Source organism: Salvelinus namaycush, chromosome 26, assembly GCF_016432855.1.
Source record: "Salvelinus namaycush isolate Seneca chromosome 26, SaNama_1.0, whole genome shotgun sequence".
In the NCBI taxonomy this organism is placed as follows: domain Eukaryota; kingdom Metazoa; phylum Chordata; class Actinopteri; order Salmoniformes; family Salmonidae; genus Salvelinus; species Salvelinus namaycush.
Genome location: NC_052332.1, coordinates 28,182,678 through 28,196,506, shown reverse-complemented (window position 1 = coordinate 28,196,506; position 13,829 = coordinate 28,182,678). Strand labels below are relative to the sequence as shown.

General features: G+C 44.5%; 1 protein-coding gene across 1 annotated transcript in view; it reads right to left on the bottom strand.

Moving 5' to 3' along the window:
* Positions 1 to 4,484: 4,484 nt before the first annotated feature.
* Positions 4,485 to 13,829, bottom strand: part of LOC120021034 (gamma-aminobutyric acid receptor subunit alpha-2-like) — a 151,299-nt gene continuing 141,954 nt past the window's right edge. Inside the window, exon 9 of the mRNA XM_038964688.1 lies at positions 4,485 to 4,826. Coding sequence (XP_038820616.1) covers positions 4,485 to 4,826 — 342 coding nt within the window. The remainder of the gene's footprint in view (positions 4,827 to 13,829) is intronic.

The window sequence follows — 13,829 nt, the reverse complement described above, 5'->3', positions numbered from 1 at the left end:
ATGGAGAATGTCCATCATCAACGCCTCGATGCATGTTAAACAGGTCAGGGTCTGGCTATGCAAATGTAATCTCCCACACAACTCGCCTGCTTTATCAAATTGTGTCTTAATTAACGCCCTTCAGATATTTTTAATGCCAAACCCAATTTCTCTGAGAGCAAAACATGAAACTATGAAATATCCTTGTGCACATAATTTCTCTACTCTTTTTCGAAAAGGTCATTTGGCACAGCAAATAATCTGGAAATAATGGAGATATACTGAATGGTTGAGGCAACAAATCATAAACGGTACATATTGAGGCAGACATTTCATCATCATTGACTCATGACTGTATTTCAGCTGTGGGGTGATTCACATCACCCGCTCCATTCTCCACTAAATAAAAAAGTGTGGACACTCCTGTATAATATCTATAGTCTCCATCTGCTGTCCTTGTATTTGTATGCAGTACATCACAGAAATGACACTCCAAGTGTCAGGTGACTGTTCCTTGGTGCAATCAAGAATGCCAACACAGATTGTGCAGTCGGTGCCTTGTCCCATATAGGATTTCCTTGTTCCGTCCTTCTTTTTGCATTGAATCACAGTGCGAACACCACTAACAAAATGAATAGCATGCGCTAGAGTACAGCCCACATGACAGAGGTAACCACCAAGAGGCGCAAGATTTATGTTTCAATGAGACACATGTCAAAACTCACCAGATGACTTGGGCAGATTTTTTTCATTTTTTGCTGTTTAAAGGTTTTTTCCCCTCACCCTTTTGTATGGTTATTTAATACACAAGTCCACATACAATGTCCTTGAAATCCCAACTGTCATTTACAATTTTCTGAGCAGTGAGCAGACAAAGGAGAAAGGGCTCTCTAACATCCAGGGTCCTGTCATTGAGAGTAACGGGATAGATGCTTCAACACGGGATTGCAACGACTAGCACGGCCAATACAGAGAGCTACTGCCAGAGTCCATAGTCATCTGGGAGCTCTCTATGTGGAGGCAGTCTCCACTCCCTCAGTGCTTTGGGACATGCAGTTAAATCACAGGAGAACAGGGTACAGTATGTACAGCAGCATCAATTGCAGACAAGGCATCCGGTCATTCAGAGTTAGGTATGAAAAGTACACACAAGGTACTGATCTTGCTGCGAAGCCACGCATCACCAATGTCTCATAGCATCGAAGCGGTTTCAGAGCTGATCAATATCAAAAAGTACTAACCTGACTTAATTATATTCCACAAACTCTCTATTTCAGTTGTATTCACAATAACTACAGAAATTCACAACTTAATACTATTATTTTTGGGAATAATTACAGTATTTGCCCTTAGTTTAAACATTTGATTAATTTGTCTATTTGTTTGTCTATTGGTTTCTACCCATCAACATTTGTTATGACACTGTATAGGCTATATCATATATAACATGTATATGTCTTATATTGTATGTGTTAATTAGCATAAATATATTTTCTATGTATGTCTTCATATACAAATATATTCCTTATATATATATGATTTTATGATGATAGGTGTCCTTTCTGTAGTTATCAACCTGCTAGAAGGAAAATCCTCAGCTTCAACAGAGCTTTATACTACACAGTATCTTAGTGAGCAACTGAAACACTGATACAAGACTAAGCCTTAGATTTCAATATGACAAATATCATTACTGAAGGTTGTAGTACAGACTGTCATGCATATGTTTGATACATTGTACATGGTTTTTGTTTTTAACACATTCTATCCATTCGAAAGGCGTTTCTCCTTTGAACGTAGTCTTGTTTTGAGAGATGGTTGAGAACATACTGCATGTTGGGTTCAGGGCAAGTCATCTGTTTAACAATCACAGAACACACTGGAAACACATGGGAAAAGTCCTGTGCAACGTCATTACTTTCACCCACAAGCTGGATGATTTGAGCACAACATATTTTAGCATAACATCTGCCTCTCCTTCACCCCTGCTTTATGTATGTAAAACAGTGTAACAACGTGTCGGATGAGTTGTAACCTGCAGTGTGGTATGTTGAACAAAACATGCGTTTTCCTATCCACAGTCGCCTTTGTTATGCAAATCAGAAGTTACACAAAATTAAACCAAATCTACAGAATGGGAATGAGACAACACGGAAAATGATCATATTCAAAAATAAGTAGCCTTTTCTAAATCGGACCTCAAACGTGTATCACAATCTCATGAAGAAATGAACACAAGGGTCAAAGCTTTCATCAGAAAACATCCATTAACCATTGTACTGCAGTGGGCTAAATCAGGGTCACACAGAGTGTTTCTGGGTAGTCTTAAACAAATCTACTTTGAAACAAAAGTATTCACCTCACACACATGGATATGGGCTTAACAAAAAGAAGACACCTGTACCATGTTAGATATATAGTTGAAATGTATTACATCTTAAGTTTGCATCCCAATATGATTTTTTATATACATCACAGAAGACTGAAATATAACAAAACTGTTTGACTTAGAAACACTGGATCAGGTTTATTGAAATAATGTTCATGAATTATGATATTATGACAAATATGAATAACTCCCATGAGGCCACTAGGTCATTTGACTGCAGGAAAGGGCTGCCTGAAAAGTCCAGAATATTTACTATAGATAGAACATGGTTGACAAAACTAACAGATGAAAGTGTTACTATATAAATGTTGTCTATATTACTGTTATCTATATTAGACGTCAGTCTGAGCTGATGATGTGACAGAATACTATGACAGCTATAAATCAAAAAAATTATTCATTAAACTTCTATAGTGCTTTTCATAGAATCTCAAAGCACTTCAACAGCAAAAAAAAAAAAAAACAATATATCATGACAGGTCAATGAGCTACTGTATGTGGCTCACTGAGGCTGACCCTTGTAAGCCATACATGATCATTTACATAGAGAATATTTTATAACGCTGCATCAGTCACATTATGATTACATTTCATCCAGTGGTAGTGACTCACTATTCTCTGCAGCTTCCCCTCTACCTTACATAGGCCTTTAGCATGATGTGTTTGGAGATTTCACCTCGCTGACCATGTCCCCTAGTGACCATGTCCTTTAGTGAACATGTCCCCTAGTGACCATGTCCCCTAGTGACCATGTCCCCAGTGACCATGTCCCCTAGTGACCATGTCCCCTAGTGACCATGTCCCCTAGTGACCATGTCCCCAGTGACCATGCCCCCTAGTGACCATGTCCCCAGTGACCATGTCCCCTAGTGACCATGTCCCCAGTGACCATGTCCGCTAGTGACCATGTCCCCTAGTGACCATGTCCCCTAGTGACCATGTCACCAGTGACCATGTCCCCTAGTGACCATGTCCCCAGTGACCATGTCCCCTAGTGACCATGTCCCCTAGTGACCATGTCCCCAGTGACCATGTCCGCTAGTGACCATGTCCCCTAGTGAACATGTCCCCTAGTGACCATGTCCCCTAATGACCATGTCCCCAGTGACCATGTCCCCAGTGACCATGTCCCCTAGTGACCATGTCCCCTAGTGACCATGGGCTGTAGGTGGAGGGAGAGAAGGGGGAGCCGCCACACAGATCTAAACCATATAGTCCCCATATGTATCTGTGTGTGTGTGTGTACTATATGTATGTGTTTGTGTGTGTGTATGTACTGTATGTATGTGTTTGTGTGTGTGTATGTACTGTATGTATGTGTTTGTGTATGTACTGTATGTATGTGTTTGTGTGTGTGTATGTACTGTATGTATGTGTTTGTGTGTGTGTATGTACTGTATGTATGTGTTTGTGTGTGTTTATGTACTGTATGTATGTGTTTGTGTGTGACAAAAGCTTTATCTTGATGATGTGGGTATTCAAAAAGGCACACTGCTTCTTTCTCTTTAAACATACTCAGCCTGTTAAAACAATAGGAGTCTCTGGACTGGAAAATACACAGGCAGGCCCATAGGACACAAAAGCAATTCCAGATGATATTGCGTTGGGTCTGTTGAGATTCAGCGCTAGCAGAAGGGCAGACACTGAGGATTATTAATGATGTCCCTATGGAACTCTACATGCTGCCCCTGGCTATAAGAGCTCGCTATAGCGACAAGCAGCCAATGGCTTTCCTTGCTGCATCCTGACGCAATTCAGAGTGAATGGTGTGAGTGTGTGTGTGTGTGGGTGTGAGATTGTGTGTTTACACACAGTGATTTACCAGGACCTGATCCTCTGTAATGAGCTACCGTGAAGGATTCAAACACATGCTCCCCTTTATCATGTCAAGAGAAGAGAAAACACCATCCGGCTATTCTATCAAACAAACTAATAATCAGGTAACAACAAATTTACATTTATAGTTCAACTATGTACATACAAATCTACGAGAATGTTTGTCTGCGACCTATTGAGACTTGCAAATATCAAAATGAAGTCCAAAACAAGGATACAATAACATGTGGTGGATCTCTCGGCCTCTTGCAATCTCAGTCTAATATTCAGTCGTGGTGAGTTAATTGTGGGTGGTGGACTTGGGAGGCGGCTTGCTGTTGATGTACGTCGCCCAATAGACCAGGTTGAAGATGAAGAACAGCACAGGGAAGATGATGCGTGAGATCTTGTCCACTCTGCTGACACGGTTGTAGGACTTTATGGCTTCCACGTAATTGTCGTCCATTTTAGGAACCTTGTGGCTGTGGTGGTGGTGGTGGTGGTGTTGGTGGTGTGTAGCTGTAGTGGCACTCCTGGAGACGGTGATTAAACCTGGGTCCTTTGCCTCGTTGATGGTGTATGTAGTTCCAACAATGTTGAATGTGTTATTGGCCTTTTTGGAAAGAGAGGCCGATTCTCTTCTCTGTAAAGAGAAGAGAAACAAAGAAAATCAGGGCTGGATCAACTTAACAAAGGCCTTCTTCTCAAAATGACAAAACAGGGACTGTTTTGACTTGGGGTGCAATGATGCTCAAGATGCATGATGGGAACAGTATGACATCCCTATTCTGCACCATTGGGTTCAGAACCAAGCTGAAAGAACTCAGTGTAGGGATCGGGGCTGTAGCCCTCCCAGCCTGGACAAAAGGCCAGGGTCATAGAACATTACGCATTTACGCTCCAATAAGTGGCAAATCACATGAGCCTCCTCAACAAAATATACATACATCATAGTTCACAGTGAGAATAGGGCCACCCCAGGGCCTGGCATGCAAGAGACTTGTTGCAGAGCACACGGGTCAAAAGTTTATGAGCTAAAATTAAGTCCATGGGCAATATCATGGTTTAATTTCCGAGAAGCTTGTTATTTTCTGAACCACTGAGAGAAATGGAGCAGAGCAGAGAAGTGGGTAGGGCTGGTGGCACTGGTGAGTTAATGGTAGGATGAGAGCAGAGCAGGGTGAGTAGCAGAGCACCTGTAAACAGGTCTGACAACCTGCACTCTGAGGACTGGTCTGTACTGAATATAGGACTGGGACTGTACTGAATATAGGACTGGGACTGAATATAGGACTGGGACTGTACTGAATATAGGACTGGGACTGTACTGAATATAGGACTGGGACTGGACTGAATATAGGACTGGTACTGAATATAGGACTGGGACTGTACTGAATATAGGACTGGGACTGAATATAGGACTGGGACTGTACTGAATATAGGACTGGGACTGTACTGAATATAGGACTGGGACTGGACTGAATATAGGACTGGTACTGAATATAGGACTGGGACTGTACTGAATATAGTACTGGGACTGTACTGAATATAGGACTGGGACTGGACTGAATATAGGACTGGTACTGAATATAGGACCATGGCTGTACTGAATATAGGACTGGGACTGTACTGAATACAGGACTGGTACTGAATATAGGACTGGGGCTGCACTGAATATAGGACTGGGACTGTACTGAATATAGGACTGGTACTGAATATAGTACTGGGACTGTACTGAATATAGGACTGGGGCTGTACTGAATATAGTACTGGGACTGTACTGAATATAGGACTGGGACTGGACTGAATATAGGACTGGGACTGAATATAGGACTGGGGCTGCACTGAATACAGGACTGGTACTGAATATAGGACTGGGGCTGCACTGAATATAGGACTGGGACTGAATATAGTACTGGGACTGTACTGAATATAGGACTGGGGCTGAATATAGGTCTGGGACTGTACTGAATATAGGACTGGTACTGAATATAGTACTGGGACTGTACTGAATATAGGACTGGGGCTGTACTGAATATAGTACTGGGACTGTACTGAATATAGGACTGGTACTGAATATAGGACTGGGACTGTATTAAATATAGGACTGGGGCTGTACTGAATATAGGACTGGGACTGTACTGAATATAGGACTGGGGCTGTACTGAATACAGGACTGAGGCTGTACTGAATATGGTACTAGGACTGTACTGAATATAGGACTGGGGCTGTACTGAATATAGGACTGGGGCTGTACTGAATACAGGACTGAGGCTGTACTGAATATGGTACTAGGACTGTACTGAATATAGGACTGGGGCTGTACTGAATATAGGATTGGGGCTGTACTGAATATATGACTGGGGCTGTACTGAATATAGGATTGGGGCTGTACTGAATATATGACTGGGACTGTACTGAATATAGGACTGGGGCTGTATTGAATATAGTACTGGGACTGTACTGAATATAGGACTGGTACTGAATATAGGACTGGGACTGTACTAAATATAGGACTGGGGCTGTACTGAATACAGGACTGGTACTGAATATAGGACTGGGACTGTACTGAATATAGTACTGGGACTGGACTGAATATAGGACTGGGACTGTACTGAATATAGGACTGGGGCTGTACTGAATACAGGACTGAGGCTGTACTGAATATGGTACTAGGACTGTACTGAATATAGGACTGGGGCTGTACTGAATATAGGATTGGGGCTGTACTGAATATATGACTGGGGCTGTACTGAATATAGGATTGGGGCTGTACTGAATATATGACTGGGACTGTACTGAATATAGGATTTTGGCTGTACTGAATATATGACTGGGACTGTACTGAATACAGGACTGAGGCTGTACTGAATATAGGACAGGAACTGTACTGAATATAGAACTGGGACTGTACTGAATATAGGACTGGGGCTGTACTGAATATATGACTGGGACTGTACTAAATATAGGACTGGGACTGTTCTGAATACAGGACTGAGACTGTTCTGAATACAGGACTGGGACTGTACTGAATATAGAACTGAGGCTGTACTGAATATAGGACTGGGACTGTACTAAATATAGGACTGGGACTGTCCTGAATATAGGACTGGGACTGCACTGAATATAAGACTGGGCTGTACTGAATACAGGACTGAGGCTGTACTGAATATAGTACTGGGACTGTACTGAATATAGGACTGGGACGGTACTGAATATAGGCCAGATTATTAGATTAGATTAAGAGAGGGGGACTGAATGAAGGGAAGGGGATATTAAACAGATGGGTTGGAGACAGTTTTAGGTCTCAAAATCATACCTTAAGGAATCCTCAGCTGATACTTTTTCAATTGTCAAAAATGCACCTACAGCTGATTAATCCAATTGCTGTATTACATTAGTATTGCCAGGCTTGCATCAACTAATGATCAGCACCAACCTGGCTGGCACATAAAGGTGTGGCTCAACGTATAAGAAGGGCAATTGGGAGAGAACAACCAGGGCACTATGATTGATTTTTATCTTAAACCACAGTATCAAGGAGAACGGGCCGATCCAATTGGATAAGCAGGCCAGTCAGGGGGGCTAACACAGCGGGTAATGGATTGCATTTCACCTCAGATGTACGAGTTAAATGGATGGATAGTAGGCTACAGAATGCACAAAGGACACCAGCAGCAATTTAACAACCATCCATTCCAAAACAACAATCTACCAGGGAAACATTCCACCCAGAGGGGCTTCAGAATAAAGTAGCAGTAATGGTGTTAAACAGAGATAGAGTATGCTGTCTGTCTATCTGTGATGATGGCTGGGCTGGGCTGGGGCTCTATCTGATGGGCTGGGCTGGGGCTCTATCTGATGGGCTGGGCCGGGGTTTTATCTGATGGGCTTGGCCGAGGCTCTATCTGATGAGCTGGGCCGGGGCTCTATCTGATGAGCTGGGCCGGGGCTCTATCTGCTGGGCTGGGCCGGGGCTCTATCTGCTGGGCTGGGCCGGGGCTCTATCTGCTGGGCTGGGCCGGGGCTCTATCTGATGAGCTGGGCCGGGGCTCTATCTGCTGGGCTGGGCCGGGGCTCTATCTGATGAGCTGGGCCGGGGCTCTATCTGCTGGGCTGGGCCGGGGCTCTATCTGCTGGGCTGGGCTCTATCTGATGAGCTGGGCTGGGGCTCTATCTGCTGAGCTGGGCCGGGGCTCTATCTGCTGGGCTGGGCCGGGGCTCTATCTGCTGGGCTGGGCTCTATCTGATGAGCTGGGCCGGGGCTCTATCTGCTGGGCTGGGCCGGGGCTCTATCTGCTGGGCTGGGCTCTATCTGATGAGCTGGGCCGGGGCTCTATCTGCTGAGCTGGGCCGGGGCTCTATCTGCTGGGCTGGGCCGGGGCTCTATCTGATGAGCTGGGCCGGGGCTCTATCTGCTGGGCTGGGCTCTATCTGATGAGCTGGGCCGGGGCTCTATCTGCTGAGCTGGGCCGGGGCTCTATCTGCTGGGCTGGGCCGGGGCTCTATCTGCTGTGCTGGGCCGGGGCTCTGTCTGATGGGCTTGGCTGGGGCTCTGCCCTATCTCATGGCAATATCAGTGGACAGGCAGTCTCTCAGCAGTGTCGGCTGCTGCCCCCTGGACGCCCTGAGGCTTTCACAGGGTATCGATTCCTCCTGATCCAACAACACCCCGGGCTCCTTATATCATTGCCACAGCTTAGATCAGCATAAGTGAGGGATAACTATTAACAAGCGTCTCATGACCCTTACCCCAGCTACCTAAGCTAATTTATCCCCAGAATCAGGTCTGCTCTCAGCCTACCAACCTGACATACACCCTGCTAGTACATACTGTACCTGCCAATCAGCTAGTGTAGAGGGACTCCATAATATCATTCTGAGTTATGTAGTCTGAGATACAGGCAGAGGTAACCATAGCACAGGGCTTTGTTTGGAAAGTAATGTTTTTCAAAACATAGCATGACACTATACACAACAGTACACAAAAATGTATTGAGGGCAGACCAACTTTGTGTGATTATATGAATGCTTTCAGCAAACTTGGGGCATGAAGACTGCTTAGCGTGTGTGTGTCAAATCAAATCAAATTGTATTTGTCACATGCTTCGTAAACTACAGGTGTAGACTAACAGTGAAATTCTTACTCATGTAGAGATGTAGAGAGTGTAGAGAGAAATGTAGAGAGAAAAATAGTAAAATTATAACACAAGGAATAAATACACAATTATAACACGAGTAAATTATAACTTGGCTATATACACGGGGTACCAGTACTGAGTCGATGTGCAGGGGTACGAGGTAATTGAGGTAAGTACAGTATGTACATATAGGTAGGGATAAAGTGACTTGGCAACAGGATAGATAATAAGCAGTAGCAGCAGTGTATGTGATGAGTCAAAATAGTTAGTGCAAAGTGGGTCAATGAAAATAGTCCAGGTAGCTATTTGGTTAACTATTTAGTCGTATGGCTTGGGGGTAGAAAGCTGTTCAGGGTCCTGTTGGTTCCAGACTTGCTGCATCGGTACCGCTTGCCGTGCGGTAGCCGAGAGAATAGTCTATGAATTGGATGGCTTGAGTCTGACAATTTTTAGGGTCTTCCAATGACACTGCCTGATATAGAGGTTCCTGGGTGGCAGGGAGCTCAGCCATAGTGATGTACTGGGCCGTAGACACTACCCTCTGTAATGCCTTGCTGTCGGATGCCAAGCAGTGGCCATACCAAGTGGTGATGCAGCCAGGTAAGATTCTCTCAATGGTGCAGCTGTTGAACTTTTTGAGGCCTCCTGAGGGGGAACAGAAATTGTCGTGCCCTCTTCACAACTGTGTTGGCGAGTGTGGACCATGATTATTCCTTAGTGATGTGGACACTGAGGAACTTTAAGCTATCGACCCTCTCCACTACAGCCCATCGATGTGGGTTGGGGCCTGCTCGGCCCCTTCGTTTCCTGTAGTCCACGATCAGCTCCTTTGTGTGCGTGTGTGTGTGCGCTCCTTGGCCCTGAATGGGGAGTGTTGGGAGATATTGCCTGTGTATCGGAGTGTGTTTTTAAGCACAAGGCTGAAAGTGTCTTGCACTGAGTTTACACAAGGATCACAGAGTATCTTACAGCCTCTCGCTGGTTCTGTGTTTCTATGTTGGCATGTCTTATGGCTAAGAGTAACAGTATATATCCTGTGCTGTGTGTGCGCATGTGTCCGTCCATCCGTGAGTGTGTCAGCACATCTTGGGGCTATGTGTGTGTGTGTGTGTGTGTGTGTGTGTGTGTGTGTGTGTGTGTGTGTGTGTGTGTGTGTGTGTGTGTGTGTGTGTGTGTGTGTGTGTGTGTGTGTGTGTGTGTGTGTGTGTGTATGTGTGTGTGTGTGTGTGTGTGTATGTATGTGCGCGCACTGATATATTTGGAGCTACACTAGGATTGTGCACAGACATGGTTAGGGGAAAAGTGTGTCCTTGTGAGTGTGTATGTGTGTGTTCGTGTGTGTTTCCGTGCAGGCGTCCTGGCTTGCTGGGAATGCTGCCAGCTGTAGAGGTGGCTGTGCTCTACGTAGACCTGACTGCAGCCCAGCCTCGTTACTGCTGCAGAGTGTTACAGACTGTCTGTCAGCCAGCATGAATTAAACATGCTCTAAAATCCCTAATCAAGGTAAATGCTGCCTCTCACTGCACTAATGTCCTACACTCCCTTCCTCCTTCTCACGCTCTCTCTTTCCTTCTCTTCCTCACCTTCTCCCCCCTCTCACACCTTCTCCCCCCTCTCATACTTTCTCCAACAAAACATAACGCAGTATAATCTATGCAGGGGGAAATGTAACACGTTTCCTGCAGTAGGTGTCAAAATAGTTATGTTTACAACTACTGTGCTGTGACTTAAAATTTAAAATGTAATGTACATCCAACCCTTTATGTACAAAACATTAAGAACACCTGCTCTTTCCATGACACAGACTGAACTGGTGAATCCAGGTGAAATCTATGATCCCATATTGATGTCACTTGTCAAATCCACTTCAATCAGTGTAGATGAAGGGGGGGGAGACAGGTTAAAGAAAGATTTTTAAGCCTTGAGACAATTGAGACATGGATTGTGTATGTGTGCCATTCAGAGGGTGAATGGTCAAGACACAAGATTAAAGTGTCTTTGAATGGGGTATGGTAGTACTGTAGGTGCCAGGCGCACCGGTTTGAGTCAAGAACTGCAATGCTGCTGCGGTTTTCACACTCAATAGCTTCCCATGTGTATCAAGAATGGTCCACCACCAAAAGGACATCCAGCCAACTTGAACACAACTGTGGTAAGCATTGGAGTCAACATGGGCCAGCATCCATGTGGAACGCTTTCGACACCTTGTAGAGTCCACGCCCTGAAGAATGCAACTCAATTTAAGGAAGGTGTTCCTATTGTTTGGTATACTCAGTGTATGTTTCTAATTCAATAATTTCTTATTAGTCAATAATGACAGAAAGCTGACCGACCAACACGTCTGTGCCTGACTCCCTGAGTAACGCCCTGGGCCTCTAGAGGAGAGGAGAGAGAAACCTCATTAGGTTGTATAAGAGTTGCTGCTACTGTTGCTGCCCAGGATAACAGGCCTGGCATGTCTAACAGGACACGTCTGACAAAAAAGTGCAACAGTGAGAGTCAGAAGAGCTCCACAGCCACTGAGGTAAATTACCTAACATCGACCCTCCTCTGGCTGTCCACTCCCAGCATCAACTGAGACAGCCTCTCAATGAGGTCTGACCCTCTCAGGAGAGGAGGCTGCAGCCACAGCATCTGATGACTAGGAATGCCATCCCCAACAGGACACTCAGCCAAGCGTCCTTCCACCATCTCTGAGGAACGACCTTTTGATTGCACTCTGACTTCATACCCATGTCGTCCTCTGTGAAGCTAAGCCTTTAAACGAAGATAAAGCGTGCAGCGTTTTATCCCTCAGTTCTCCTGAAGCTGAGGGACGGTGATGGACATGCTATCGCTCTTCGAGTGACCCCTACCCTCATGTATCCATAACCACAAACTGCCTGCTCAACACAACTCACAGAACACAGGACAGACATCCTGCTGCTGCCAACAAGACAAAACATCAAAGACAAACACGTCTCCACTTACTGCATTTTAATTTGCCGAATCATCTGTCCCCGAGTGACTACAGGAAGGTTTCATGTCAGCAATATGCCATGGTGCCAATCATCCAGACGGCAAACAAGTCAACTTGCAAATAACTTAAGGAATAATGGGAGTGTTTGACTGATGTTTGCGAGTCCTTCATACTCCTGAGATATTTCTACATGTTGACTTGGGCTGACAGAAGCACACTTAAAAGACTAAAGAGAAGACTTCTAAATCGAGTCTCAGATATTCCACTTTCAAAACTTCCCAGGAGTTCTCCACTTACTTTTAATACCATCACATCTGCTCGCATGATACACCCCCCCTGATTGCATCCAAACTTCCCCAAACCTTTCTAGCATTAAAAGGCCTACAAGCATTTTTACAGCTCCTGAATGTCAAAATCACAATGTTTAATGAGCTCTTCATATAACCCCATGCCTTAATTATCACTGTCTCTCACTGTCTCCCTCTGTCTTGCACTGTCTCTCTGTGTGGGATGTACACTGGGTTTATGTGCTGTGTGTGTATCTGTGTGTGAGATACACTGTTTTAATTTGTATGTGTGTGACATACACAGTTTTTTCTGTGTTCAGGATACCTGCTCTGGGAGTTGTCCTTCCCCACCCCCTGCTGCTCACTCTGTTGTGTTCAGGCCCAGAGATTCTCTGTTGGGCTGTTAATGAATAAATAAAGCGTCTCTTTACAGATTACCCAGGGCTGCCTTCTTCAGGAGGCCGGGATGGGACTTTCTATCAGTGTTTCCCAGGTACCATCATTCCTCATTCCCACTACAATACAATATGAGAGCTCTGCACGGCTTCCCTCGCCGCATCTCTGAGCCATTAGCTCTGAAGACGCTCATTTTTCAGGAGGTTATCAGGGGAGGATAGATAGAGAGCAAATAATCTAGAATAAGCAAAAAGCCACTTGACTCTAGAGAGAGGGAGAGGGAGAGAGAGAGAGCTGAGGATTTCATTTCAGACACACCATCTAGCAGATGAATGAAGATGGAGACAGCTGTGATTAGCTACTGTACTTCTCCACAACACCAGCAAAGCACACAAAGAGGGAACAAGGCTTTTAGGGGATCTGTGAGGGTCCACATTATACTGTTTAAACATTTGAGGTACTGAAACTACCTCCATATATTGTAGGTGTACCGTTTCTATGTGTTTGAAGTATTGAAACTACCTCCATATATTGTAGGTGTACCGTTTCTATGTGTTTGAAGTATTGAAACTACCTCCATATATTGTAGGTGTACCGTTTCTATGTGTTTGAAGTATTGAAACTACCTCCATATATTGTAGGTGTACCGTTGCTATGTGTTTGAAGTATTGAAACTACCTCCATATATTGTAGGTGTACTGTTTCTATGTGTTTGAAGTAATGAAACTACCTCCATATATTGTAGGTGTACTGTTTCTATGTGTTTGAAGTATTGAAACTACCTCCATATATTGTAGGTGTACCGTTTCTATGTGTTTGAAGTATTGAAACTACCTCCATATATTGTAGGTGTACCGTTTCTA